Here is a 13,402-nt window from a genome sequence, read left to right as displayed (position 1 = left end):
CTTTCAGCTAGACCGGGTTGGCTCCAAACGCGTCTCCGACGATTGTCTGGTTGAAGGCATATGCGACAATCATCGGTGGAGAGAATGTGAAGCCAATCCTGAGCGGTCCATTCTACTGTGTCCAGACTAAGCGCCTGCAACTCTCACTACCCGCGAAGCAGACCGGTACAGCGGGCCCCGGACCGAGGAGGGGTCAGCCTGGCCGGTCGTCCCGGAAACACAGACGCTTCCCAGAGACCACCAGGAGGCGTCCACGGCGCCGCAAGAGGTCGCTACAGCCGCGGACCTCTTTCCTTCCGCTCGACAAGTGACTGCAAATAGGGCTAGCCATATTCATGCGCCAAGCAGTATTTAGGCTGGCGCAGGAGCCTGGAGAGGCAGTTCACGCCGAGCGAGCCCACTGGTGTCATCGTAGCCGCCGCGTCATCGTCCACCGCCGCTAGCGTACCGGAGCCATCCTCGCAGGGCCTCTACTCGTCATCGGGTGACGGCAACGTGGACTCCGCGCCGCTCTTCACGAGACGCCCGGGGCTTGGTTTGGTGAAGTTGCATGGTTACTACAGACAATTTATGTTTGGAAGAATCTCTGATTTAGTTATTGGTAGGCTTGGAGGATCAGTCCTACCTCACGAATATTGTTTTGTAAATTTTGAAGAAGAACTTCAGTTTAAGTAAAAACGCTATAACTCACACTCTGAGATTTTCCTACCCGCGGACGGCGGATATATTACATTCGGCATGTTGTTGGGCCCATCTGTACCGCGCTGCATGGTGTCGTGGTTGCAAAGATGGGGGTCGCCATGGACGTCGGGAGTGAAATTGCGCATCATGCGGCCTATTGGGCACAGTTTGAGTCATAAAGCAATGCCCTGTGGCTGTATGAAAAGCAATATTTAACAAGGTGGCGTTGCTGTCAGGGTTCTTCCGTGCCATAATCCGTAGTTAGCGGTCATCCACTGCAGTACTAGCTAGCCCTTGGGCGGCCTGAGCGAGGCATGTCACCGACAGCTCCTGTCTGTCTGTATCTCCTCCATGTCTAAACCACATCGCTCTGGTTCACTCCGAGACGCCTGGACACTTCCCTTGTTGAGAGCCCTTCCTGGCACAAAGTAACAATGCGGACGCGATCAAACCATGGTTTCACCATCTAGGCATAGTTGAACTACAGACAACACGAGCCGTGTACCTCCTTCGTTGTGCAATGACTGGAACTGATCGGCTGTCGGACCCCATCCGCCTAACAGGCGCTGCTCATGCATGGTTGTCTACATCTTTGAGCGGGTTTAGTGACATCCCTGAACCGTCGAAAGAACTCTGTCTGTGATACAGTATCCAAAGTCAACGTCTACCTCCAGGCGTTCTGGGAACCGGAGTGGTGCAAATATTTTTCTGATATGTGTATTTAGCAGTTGCGAAGCATTCGCAGGTTCTCTAGTAGATCGGAGTGAATATTAAGCCGACAAGCTGCAGGGACGTATTCCTGACTAGAAATCGAGGAAGAAAGGTCCTATGACCATGTGGCGGGAAATGGACTGTGTGCATGCAACGAGAACAAACCGCCCCAGAACACAATATGAAACACAATACAGACCACGTCACAACACATGTTCAAAGCGACCTCTGCAGCACGCAGTCCACGTCTTCACTCGCCGCGTCATGGGTTGCCGCATTCTCCGAGTAGCGGAGAGAGGCGTCGTGATCACGCCGTTGAAGGGGTGTGTGTGTGTGTGTGTGTGTGTGTGTGTTTTGTCCTTAGCATAAGTTAGTTTAGCTTAGATTAAGTACTGTTGAAGTTTAGGGACTGATGACCTGAGCACTTTGGTCCCAAAAGATCTTACCACAAATTTCCAAAATTTCTCAATCTGATGTACGCACAGTCCGCCACCTCTCGGCACGTTCGTCTGTCTGAAAGGACCCATTATCACACAAAGGCCCCAAACTGACTTGGAATGTTGTGTGATGCGGTTGGTGTCTGTGAGGACTTGTTTTGGTATAGCCATGCTGGCTCTTTACCTTCCATCTGCTTGGTCGAACACAAAAAACCATCTCGTCTTGTTGTCGATATGAATACCGGACCATTTTTGCTGCTTACAGTAAGCTTGGCTAATCACACAGCATGCAGCACACATGGCACGCGGTTGGAGCAACGTACATTCGTCGGCGCAATCTATCGTGGCAACGATATATTTCCGGACACATGTTCATAGTTCTTTTTTACCTCCATTTCCGGCCAGGAATCGGACCATGCAGTTTGGCGGTATTTTAATGCTTACCCTGTGTATGTGTGATGTATGATAAGAAGAGAGGTACACCAAATAGCCATACGAAATGTAAACTTGCATATCCTGGTATTTGTCTGAAAATAATAAACATCTAAAAAAGAAATTAACAATGAAACAGTTTTGAGCTTGTGTGAGCGCAGCCATGGCCGTTGATAGCCTCGCACGACTAGAAATGTAAGACATAGGTTGGAATACAAAACTCACGGGAGGCCAGGAATATCACCCCAGGGCAGGCTGCAGCAGAAGGTGATGGCGAAGGCGGCACCAGACGCGGCGAACACAATGCCCAACAGCAGAACGCGGCCAGCCCGCCGCCACTTGTACAGTGCCCATAGCAGCAACGGTGATGCCCAGAACAGCTGCATGTCCACTGCCAGGTACCACGTGTGGTCCATGCACTGCACACAAAGACGAAAGCTACTGTGGCGTGTGAAGGGCTATAATCTGCAACTGCTGAGACAAAATAACAGCTAGAAAAACATGCACGTTGTGACCGCTGGATAGTTTCGTTCTAGAACTGGGATTTATAATAAGCTATTGGGCTGCTGGCTATTACGTATTCAAAATGGTTCAAATGGCTCTGACCCCCCTGCGGGTCCGGGGATTAGAATAGGCCCGAGGTATTCCTGCCTGTCGTAAGAGGCGACTGAAAGGAGTCCATCCCCCTCACGGGGGTAGTTAGCGCCTGCGTCCGGAGACGGACGGTTCCACGACCTATAATCGTGGTCTTTTTGGTTTTTCACTTCTCGTTTCTTCCTTCCTTTTGTTGGTTCCTTTCTTTGCTCTTCTCCACCTCACTGTCTTCCTTACTCTTTCCCTTGACTTCTCCTTGCCTTCTCATTGCCTTTTTCTCCTTGCCTTCTCATTGCCTTTTTCTCCTTGCCTTCTCATTGCCTTCTCTGGTCTCCGCCTCGGCGTTTGAGACAGTCTGTCCTCTTTCTCCCTCTCTCTCTTCTTTTTCCTCTTCTTCCTTCCTCCCTGTGCGTGCCTGAAGGCCGACCCACGCGTTCGCACGCATAGCCGGTGACGGGGTAACGCGTAAGTCCCCGCCCTGGGTAGACATGTAAGGCACGCGTGTACCCCCTGGTAAAGGCCAGGCCCGGGGAGGGGTGATTGCCTGAGCTGATACCTTCTGACCATGCCGATTGGTCCCTCCGTCTGTTTCTCGGGAGGTGTGACCTGAGGTGTAAACATTCACCTAAGGCGGGAGTGCCCTCTGAGAGGGTCCCTACAAGGAAGGAGCGCGCCATCGGAGACGCTGGCAATCATCGGGGATTCCTCCGCAATGGATTCTACTCCATCTCTCTCGACTTAGACCCAAAAACGGAAACGTGACCAGCCAACAGTGACAAAAGTACTACCGCCTGCCCCACAGTTCCTCGTAGTTTCTCGATCTGAGGACGGAAAGGATTTTTCCTCTGTCAACCCTTTCGTTATTCAGAAGGGCGTAGATGCCATAGCCGGATCTGTCAAATCTTGTACCAGGTTGCGTAACGGCAACTTATTACTAGAAACTGAGAGTGCCTTTCAGGCACAAAAACTGCTTTGGCCACCCTCCTGTACACGTTCCCTGTCCGGGTGGAGGCCCACCGAACTTTGAATTCGTCTCGTGGTGTAGTCTATACTAGCTCCCTCGACGGATTGACTGACGAGGAGCTTCAATCTTTCCTCGCTGAGCAGGGCGTGACGGCTGTCCATAGGGTCATGAAAAAGGTCAACAATGACCTTGTACCGACCCGGACACTTTTCTTGACCTTCGATAGTGTTAAGCTGCCATCGCGCATCAAGGCGGGCTACGAGGTTATTTCTGTTCGCCGCTATGTCCCGACACCTATGCGCTGCTACCAGTGTCAGCGTTTCAATCACACTCGACAGTCTTGTTCCAATGCGGCTAAATGTGGCAGGGATGCCCATGAGGGTGACTGTCCACCTCCGTCTCCTCGTTGTGTGAACTGTCAGGGTGACCATGCCGCATCCTCCCGCGACTGTCCTGTCTATAAGGAAGAACGCTGTATCCAAGAAATTCGGGTCAAAGAGAAAGTGTCCACCTCGGCTGCTCGCAAGCTATTGGCTTCCCAGCGAGAAAATACAGTACTGTCCTCGCCTCTCCTCGGACTACCCGGGAGGTAGCAACCCAGACATGCGATCTGACCTTCAGCACCACGGTCGTCCGTTCGGCCAGTGCTAAGATCGCGCGGTCGACGTCTCCTCTTCCTCCCATCACCCACAGACACCAGCCCCTTCCTCAGCTTCTGCTAAGACGAAGACCCCGAAGTCAGATGCACGGGCCTTCAAGAAGGAACCATCCCATGCAGACTTCCTCCGTACCTCGACCTCCCAGCCTTCGACCGGTACTTCCACCAAACGTCCTTCCAAAAAGGCGCATAGGAAGCACAGTTCTCATTCTCCGCCACGGCGCATTTCTTCTCCTGCGCCACCCAGCGGTTGCCGCCCCAGGCCGTCATCCGTTTCGCCTGGCCGCACCGCTGGTAGCCGTACATCTGGCCGTTCACCGGCGGAGGAAGCTCCCCCTCCCGGCCATCCTCCCGAGATGGCCGATGACCCTATAGACCCCATGGACGATGACTGTCCGCCTACTGATAGCGGCGGCAGTGCTCGCTCGAAGCCAGGCCCTAAGCGGCCTTCGAGGTGACCCCTTCTCTCATCTTCCTTTTCTTACGATGGCACTTATTCACTGGAATATTCGCAGCATTCGCTCCAACCGAGAGGACTTGAAGTTGCTGCTCCGCTTGCACCGTCCGCTCGTCGTAGCCCTCCAGGAAACGAAGCTACGCCCATGCGATCAAATTGCCTTGGCACACTACACCTCTGTGCGTTTTGACCTACCCCCTGTGGTAGGCATCCCAGCTCATGGAGGGGTTATGTTGCTGGTCCGGGATGATATTTACTACGATCCCATCACGTTGCACACCGGCCTGCAGGCAGTTGCCATCCGCATTACTCTCCCCACTTTTACGTTTTCCTTTTGTACCGTTTACACTCCATCGTCATCTGCCGTTACCAGGGCAGACATGATGCAGCTTATTGCTCAGCTACCTGCACCATTTTTGTTAACTGGAGACTTCAATGCCCACCATCCCCTTTGGGGCTCTCCAGCATCCTGCCCGAGGGGCTCCTTGTTAGCAGACCTTTTCAACCAGCTCAATCTTGTCTGCCTCAATACTGGCGCCCCTACTTTTCTTTCGGACACATCTCATACATATTCGAGCGACCACTTCCCGTGTGTTATCCATCTCCTGCAGCATACTCCCTCTCCGTGCTCCTCTAGTTGGACCATCTCCAAGGCAGACTGGGGGCTCTTCTCTTCCAGGGCGACCTTTCAGGATCAAACCTTCCCAAGCTGCGATCGTCAGGTCGCACACCTCACGGAAGTCATTCTCGCTGCTGCTGAATATTCCATCCCTCACCCTACTTCTTCTCCACATCGCGTACCGGTCCCCCCTGCGGGTCCGGGGTAAGAATAGGCCCGAGGTATTCCTGCCTGTCGTACGAGGCGACTAAAAGGAGTTTCAACTGTTTCTGCCTTCCATGTGATGGTCCCCCTTGGGGTTTGACCTCCATTTTTCAAAATTCTACAGAAGTACGAGCCTTTTGGGGAAGGACACCTTACATGGTGTACCACTGGTCCTAAGTGCACTCAGACCTTGGCACTCAGCATTGCACAGGCGTTGTCACCATACCCACTATTACTCAAATTGGGCCTAAACGCCTTTTGGGTTGTCAAAGTTACGCCCATAGTGCGTCTCCATCTGCACCAGCGATCCTGATGGACTTTCCATGGCACCAGAAATCCAGCACGGTAGCCAGCCCGTTGTGGTGGGGTCGTCATGTACCCTCTAGGTTGTAGCCCCCTGACAACACAGGGATCGTACTGCCGATACCTGAGCTGCACCCTCCCCACGTCGGCCAAGGAGTAGATGCCCGTCTCCTTGGGGCATCAGGACTCCCGGCAATGGTCATCCTGCCAGGTGGCCCTTGCTGCTGCGGCTGGGTGGCGCCCGTGGGGAGAGCCCCTGGTCGGAGTGGGTGGTATCTGGGCGGACGTTTCGCAGATGAAACGTCACCACGTATCAGGTCGCTCTGCGGCCGAGTCTTTCAAAAGAAAAGGTACCATTTCTAGTTCTGGTTCTCCTGCCCTTTCCCCCTTGGCCACTCCATGGGAGGAGGGACAGGCCCACCGGCTTGGGGCGAAGTACTTCCCCCGCTATTTGGTCTGTTCTCGAACCGATGGGGGGGGACATTCGCCACCTCCAAGCCCATGTTCTTTGTTCAGCACATTGAGGACATCTTCGGGGAAATCGAGGCTCTCAGCAAGATGCGTTCCGGGTCCGTTCTTATCAAGACCACCTCCGCCACACAGTCGGCGGCGCTCCAGGCGTGTGACCGCCTAGGGGACATCCCAGTCTCCATTGTCCCACATCTGGCACTAAATAGGACGCAGGGGGTTATTTTTCATCGTGACCTCCTGCTACAATCTGATGAGGAGCTCAGGGCCAACCTGGAGCGCCGAGGCGTGCATTTCGTCTGGCGAGTCCAGCGCGGCCCCAAAGACCGTCGCATCGACACCGGGGCCTTTCTCCTCGCCTTCGAGGGGGACGTTCTCCCAGAGAAGGTAAAGGTGATGTGCTACCGGTGTGACGTGCGACCCTACGTCCCGCCTCCTATGCGCTGTTTTAGGTGTTTGCGCTTTGGGCACATGTCGTCACGGTGTGAGGCTGAGCCCCTTTGTGGCGATTGTGGACGTCCTCTTCGTGAGGAACATACATGCACCCCACCACCTCGGTGCGTCAATTGTCCTGGCGTCCACTCGCCTAGATCCTCAGACTGCCCCGCATATCAGAAGGAGAAGAAGATACAAGAAATCAAAACTTTGGATCGGCTGTCTTATTCTGAGGCCAGGAAGAACTACGACCGCCTCCATCCCGTGCCATTGACCACTTCGTTTGCCTCAGTTGTGTCCACTCCTTCCGCGGTATCCTCACCCCTCTCCTGTCCCCCCTCCACCTCCTCAGCCCATCAGGGGGCTCTGCCTCCGCCTCCCAAATCCCTCCCTTCCAAATCCTCCTCCGCCGTGGCCCCCACCCCCTCTGCCCCAGGGGCCACCCTTCCTCCTCCTTCTCCCCCCCACGGCACCTGAGAAGCGATCCTCTTCTCAGGCGTCCATCGGGGAAACGTTCCGGACCCCGGCTTCCGAGGTCCGGCGTTCCAAAACGGACCCCGCGCGTGAGGACCTTCTTCGGGTCCACCCCACCATCCCTGTGCCTCCTCGGCCTTCCAAGAAGGCCTCCAAGAAGAAGTCTCTATCCCCCCCTCCACCCCGGCGCGTTTCGACTGACGCTCCATTCGTGAGTCGCTGCTCCCGGCCGTCCTCAGTTTCGCCGGGACGCTCTGCTGCCAGGCGCTCAGCTGGCCTTTCGTCGGCAAATGATGCTGCCCCTCCTACACAACCAGGGACAGCGGCCACAGCTGGCGACGAGTCGATGGAACCGGATCCGCCTCCCGTCGGTTGTAGCGTTGTTCCCTCGCAACCTGGCCCTCCGCGGCCGTCGAGGTGACCAGCTCTTCCCCCGTCTCGTTCCCCCGACTTTTTGACTAGCGATGGCGTTGTTTCATTGGAACATAAGAGGTATTCGATCTCATCGGGAGGAATTACAACTGCTCCTCCGCCTGCACTGTCCGCTCGTCCTTGGACTCCAGGAAACCAAGTTGCGCCCGACTGACCGTATTGCCTTTACCAACTATACCTCGGAGTGGTATGACCTCACCCCTGTGGACGGTATCCCAGCTCATGGTGGGGTCATGTTGCTCATTCGGGACGACGTCTATTACCATCCCATCCCATTGACCACCCCACTCCAAGCAATAGCTGTCCGCATTACTCTTTCTGCTTTTACTTTTTCAGTTTGTACCATCTACACTCCACCGTCGTCTGCTGTTAGTCGGGCTGACATGATGCACCTGATCGTTCAGCTCGCCCCGCCGTTTTTATTGTTTGGCGACTTCAATGCCCATCATCCCCTTTGGGGCTCTCCTGCATCCTGTCCAACAGGCTCACTCTTGGCAGTTATCTTCAACCATCTCAATCTTGTCTGCCTCAATACCGGCGCCCAGACTTTCCTCTCGGACTCTACTCATACCTATTCCCACTTGGACCTCTCGATCTGTTCTACCACTCTTGCCCGTCGGTTCGAGTGGTATGTCCTTTCTGACACCTATTCGAGCGACCACTTCCCCTGTGTCGTTCGTCTCCTGCACCACACCCCATCCCCACGTCCTTCGAGCTGGAACATACTGAAAGCTGACTGGGGACTTTACTCATCCCTGGCGGCCTTTCCGGACCGCGATTTTCCCAGTTGTGACAGTCTGGTCGAAAACCTCACGGCTGTTATCATCCATGCTGCTGAACGTTCCATTCCTCGTACTACTACTTCTTCACGTCGCGTTTCCGTCCCCTGGTGGAACGAGGCTTGTAGGGACGCTATCCGTGCTCGACGACGTGCTTTACGCACCTTTCGCCGCCATCCTACGTTGGCGAATTGTATTGAATACAAACGACTCCGAGCGCAATGCCCTAGAGTCATCAAAGACAGCAAAAAGCTTGTTGGGCCTCTTTCACCGGCTCCTTAACAGTTTTACTCCCTCTTCCGTCGTTTGGGGTAGCCTGCGCCGGCTGTCTGGCATTAAGGCCCACTCCTCGGTACCTGGCCTGACCTCAGGTAATGCGGTCCTTGTTGATCCTGTGGCTGTCTCCAACGCCTTTGGCCGCTTTTTCGAGGAGGTTTCAAGCTCCGCGCATTACCATCCTGCCTTCCTTCCCAGGAAAGAGGCAGAAGAGGCTCGGCGACCTTCCTTCCACTCACTGAATCTGGAAACCTATAATGCCCCCTTTACTATGCAGGAACTCGAACGTGCACTTGCACTGTCCCGGTCCTCTGCTCTGGGGCCAGATGCCATTCACGTTCAGATGCTGGCACACCTTTCTCCGGCGGGCAAAAGCTTCCTTCTTCATACCTACAATCGCGTCTGGACCGAAGGTCAAGTCCCCATGCGTTGGCGTGACGCCGTTGTTGTTCCTATACCCAAACCCGGGAAGGATAGACACCTTCCTTCTAGTTACCGCCCCATTTCTCTTACAAGCTGTGTTTGTAAGGTGATGGAGCGCATGGTTAATGCTCGGTTAGTCTGGATTCTTGAATCTCGACGGCTACTTACTAATGTCCAATGCGGCTTTCGTCGCCGCCGCTCCGCTGTTGACCACCTTGTGACCTTGTCGACATTCATCATGAACAACTTTTTGCGAAGGCGCCAAACGGTAGCCGTGTTTTTCGACTTGGAGAAGGCTTATGACACCTGTTGGAGAGGAGGTATCCTCCGCACTATGCACAAGTGGGGCCTACGCGGTCGCCTGCCCCTTTTTATTGATTCCTTTTTAACGAATCGAAAGTTTAGGGTACGTGTGTTCTCCGTATTGTCCGACGTCTTCCTCCAGGAGAACGGAGTGCCTCAGGGCTCCGTCTTGAGCGTAGCCCTTTTTGCCATCGCGATCAATCCAATTATGGATTGCATTCCACCTAATGTCTCAGGCTCTCTCTTTGTCGATGACTTCGCGATCTACTGCAGTGCCCAGAGAACATGCCTCCTGGAGCACTGCCTTCAGCGTTGTCTAGACAGCCTCTACTCATGGAGCGTGGCAAATGGCTTCCGGTTCTCTGAAGAAAAGACGGTTTGTATCAACTTTTGTCGATATAAAGCGTTCCTTCCGCCATCCTTACATCTCGGTCCCGTTGTTCTCCCATTCGTGGACACAACTAAGTTTCTTGGGCTCACGTTGGACAGGAAACTGTGTTGGTCTCCACATGTTTCTTATTTGGCGGCCCGTTGTACACGTTCCCTTAATGTCCTCAGAGTTCTTAGCGGTTCATCTTGGGGAGCGGATCGCACTGTCTTGCTTCGCTTGTATCGGTCCATAGTCCGATGGAAGCTGGATTATGGGAGCTTCGTCTACTCGTCCGCTCGGCCGTCCCTCTTACGCCGGCTCAACTCCATCCACCATCGGGGGGATACGTCTTGCGACCGGAGCCTTCTACACTAGTCCTGTCGAGAGTCTTTATGCTGAAGCTGCCGAGTTACCGTTGACCTACCGGCGCGACGTACTGCTGTGTCGGTATGCCTGCCGGCTGTCGTCTATGACCGACCACCCCTCTTACAAGTCCTTCTTCGTCGATTCTCTCGACCGTCAGTACGGGTTGTATGTGTCTGCCCTGCTGCCCTCCCCCCCGGAGTCCGCTTCCGTCGCCTGCTTCGACAATTGGATTTTGCCCTCCCTACCACCTTCAGAGAGGGTGAGAGCCCGACACCACCTTGGCTCCAGGCTCCGGTTCATATTTATCTCGACCTCAGCTCACTCCCGAAGGAGGGTACTCCGGCTGCAGTGTATTGCTCACGGTTTGTCGAACTTCGTGCTCGACTTGCCGGTCACACCTTTATTTACACTGATGGCTCCAAAACTGACGATGGTGTCGGCTGTGCCTTTGTCGTCGGGGCCGCCACATTTAAATACCGGCTCCTCGACCAATGTTCCAGCTTTACGGCCGAGCTTTTTGCTCTCCATCAGGCCGTTCAGTATGCCCGCCGCCACCGCCATTCATCATATGTACTCTGCTCTGACTCACTCAGTGCTCTTCAGAGCCTTGGAGCTCCCTATCCGGTCCATCCCTTGATTCAACGGATACAGCAGTCCCTCCATTCTTTCGCTGATAACGGTGGTTCTGTCAGCTTTCTGTGGGTTCCCGGACATGTAGGAGTGCCTGGGAATGAGGCTGCGGATGCTGCAGCCAAGGCTGCAGTCATCCTGCCTCGGCCAGCCTCCCATTGTGTCCCGTCATCCGACGTTCGTGGGGATGTATGTAAGAGGCTTGTGTCGTTGTGGTGGGATGCTTGGTCATCCCTCCAAGGAAACAAGCTCCGGGCAGTAAAACCGCTACCAACTGCTTGGACAACATCCTCCCGACCATCTCGGCTCGAGGAGGTCCTTCTGACCAGGTTGCGGATTGGGCATTGCCGGTTTAGCCACCGCTACCTGCTCTCCGGTGACCCAGCCCCGCAGTGCCCTTGTGGTCAGGCATTAACAGTGCGCCATGTTTTATTGTCGTGTCCCCGTTTTAGTCAATGTCGTGTTGTCCTGTCCCTGCCATCTACTTTACCGGATGTTTTAGCTGATGACGCTCGAGCAGCTGCTCGTATTCTGCGTTTTATAACTTTAACTGGCTTGTCCAAAGACATTTAATCTTTTTACTTATTTTGTCTGCATCTTTGTCAGGTGCTTCTGGTGTCCCCTCCATCCCCTTGAGTTTTACCAGATTCCATGTGCTTTAACAACAGTGCCTGGGCGCTAATGACCTCAGCAGTTGAGCGCCCTTAAACCCAACCAAAAAAAAAAAAAAAAAATCGCGTACCGGTCCCCTGGTGGACCGCAGCATGTAGAGACGCTTTACGTGCTCGTCGACGTGCTTTACCCACCTTTAAACGCCACCCTACAGTGGCGAATTGTATTAATTATAAACGATTACGTGCTCAGTGTCGTCGTATTATTAAAGAAAGCAAGAAAGCCAGCTGGGCTGCTTTCACAAGCACCTTCAACAGTTTTACTCCTTCTGTTGTCTGGGGTAGCCTGCGCCGGCTATCTGGCACTAAGGTCCACTCCCCAGTTTCTGGCTTGAAGGTCGCGAATGAAGTACTTGTGGCCCCTGAGGCTGTCTCCAATGCCTTCGGCCGCTTTTTCGCAGAGGTTTCGAGCTCCGCTCATTACCACCCTGCCTTCCCCCCCCCCCTCCCCCGCAAACAGGCAGAGGAGGCTAGGCCACCTGACTTCCGCTCCTCGAATTGTGAAAGTTATGATGCCCCATTCACCATGCGGGAACTCGAAACCGCACTTGGCCGATCACGATCCTCCGCTCCAGGGCCTGATTCTATTCATATTCAGATGCTGAAGAACCTTTCTCCTGCGGGTAAAGGTTTTCTTCTTCGTACATACAATCGCATCTGGTTTGAGGGACATGTTCCCGCATGCTGGCGCGAGTCTATTGTTGTCCCGATTCCTAAGCCGGGGAAGGACAAGCACTTGCCTTCCAGTTATCGCCTTATCTCGCTTACCAGCTGTCTCTGTAAAGTGATGGAGCGAATGGTTAACTCTCGATTGGTTTGGCTGCTCGAGTCTCGACGCCTACTTACCAATGTACAATGTGGATTTCGTAGGCGCCGCTCTGCTGTTGACCATCTGGTTACCTTGTCGACCTTCATTATGAATAACTTCTTGCGGAAGCGCCCGACCGCGGCTGTGTTCTTTGATTTGGAGAAGGCTTACGACACCTGTTGGAGGGCGGGCATTCTCCGCACCATGCATACATGGGGCCTTCGCGGTCGCCTCCCTCTTTTTATTCGTTCCTTTTTAATGGATCGACAGTTCAGGGTACGTGTGGGTTCTGTCCTGTCTGACACCTTTCGCCAGGAGAATGGGGTGCCACAGGGCTCAGTTTTGAGCGTCGCTCTCTTCGCCATCGCGATCAATCCAATAATGGATTGCCTCCCAGCTGATGTATCAGGCTCCCTTTTTGTGGACGATTTTACCATCTATTGCAGCGCGCAGTGTACACGTGTCCTGCAGCGCTGTCTTCAGCGTTCTCTTGACCGTCTTTACTCCTGGAGTGTCGCCAATGGCTTCCGTTTTTCTGCCGAGAAGACGGTCTGTATTAACTTCTGGCGCTACAAAGAGTTTCTCCCACCGTCCTTACGACTCGGTCCCGTTGCTCTCCCAATCGTGGAGACAACCAAATTTTTAGGCCTTACCTTTGACAGGAAACTTAGCTGGTCTCCACATGTGTCATATTTGGCCGCCCGTTGTACCCGTTCTTTAAATGTCCTCCGTGTTCTCAATGGTATGTCGTGGGGAGCGGATCGAACCGTCCTACTTCGTCTATATCGGTCGATCGTCCGCTCCAAGCTGGATTATGGGAGCTTCGTATACTCCTCTGCACGGCCATCCATCTTACGCTGCCTCAACTCCATACAACATCGGGGTTTACGACTTGCGATCGGAGCAT

General features: G+C 54.0%; 1 protein-coding gene across 1 annotated transcript in view; it reads right to left on the bottom strand.

Annotated features, from left to right (window-relative positions):
• Positions 1–13,402, bottom strand: part of LOC126095542 (nose resistant to fluoxetine protein 6-like) — a 149,207-nt gene that overhangs the window by 118,884 nt on the left and 16,921 nt on the right. Inside the window, exon 3 of the mRNA XM_049910322.1 lies at positions 2,487–2,680. Within this exon, the coding sequence (XP_049766279.1) occupies positions 2,487–2,680 (194 nt within the window). The remainder of the gene's footprint in view (positions 1–2,486; positions 2,681–13,402) is intronic.

The sequence above is a fragment of the Schistocerca cancellata genome, chromosome 8, assembly GCF_023864275.1.
Source record: "Schistocerca cancellata isolate TAMUIC-IGC-003103 chromosome 8, iqSchCanc2.1, whole genome shotgun sequence".
Taxonomy (NCBI): Eukaryota; Metazoa; Arthropoda; class Insecta; order Orthoptera; family Acrididae; genus Schistocerca; species Schistocerca cancellata.
The sequence above is the reverse complement of the archived record's forward strand: the minus strand, read 5'-3'. Positions and strand labels throughout refer to the sequence as shown.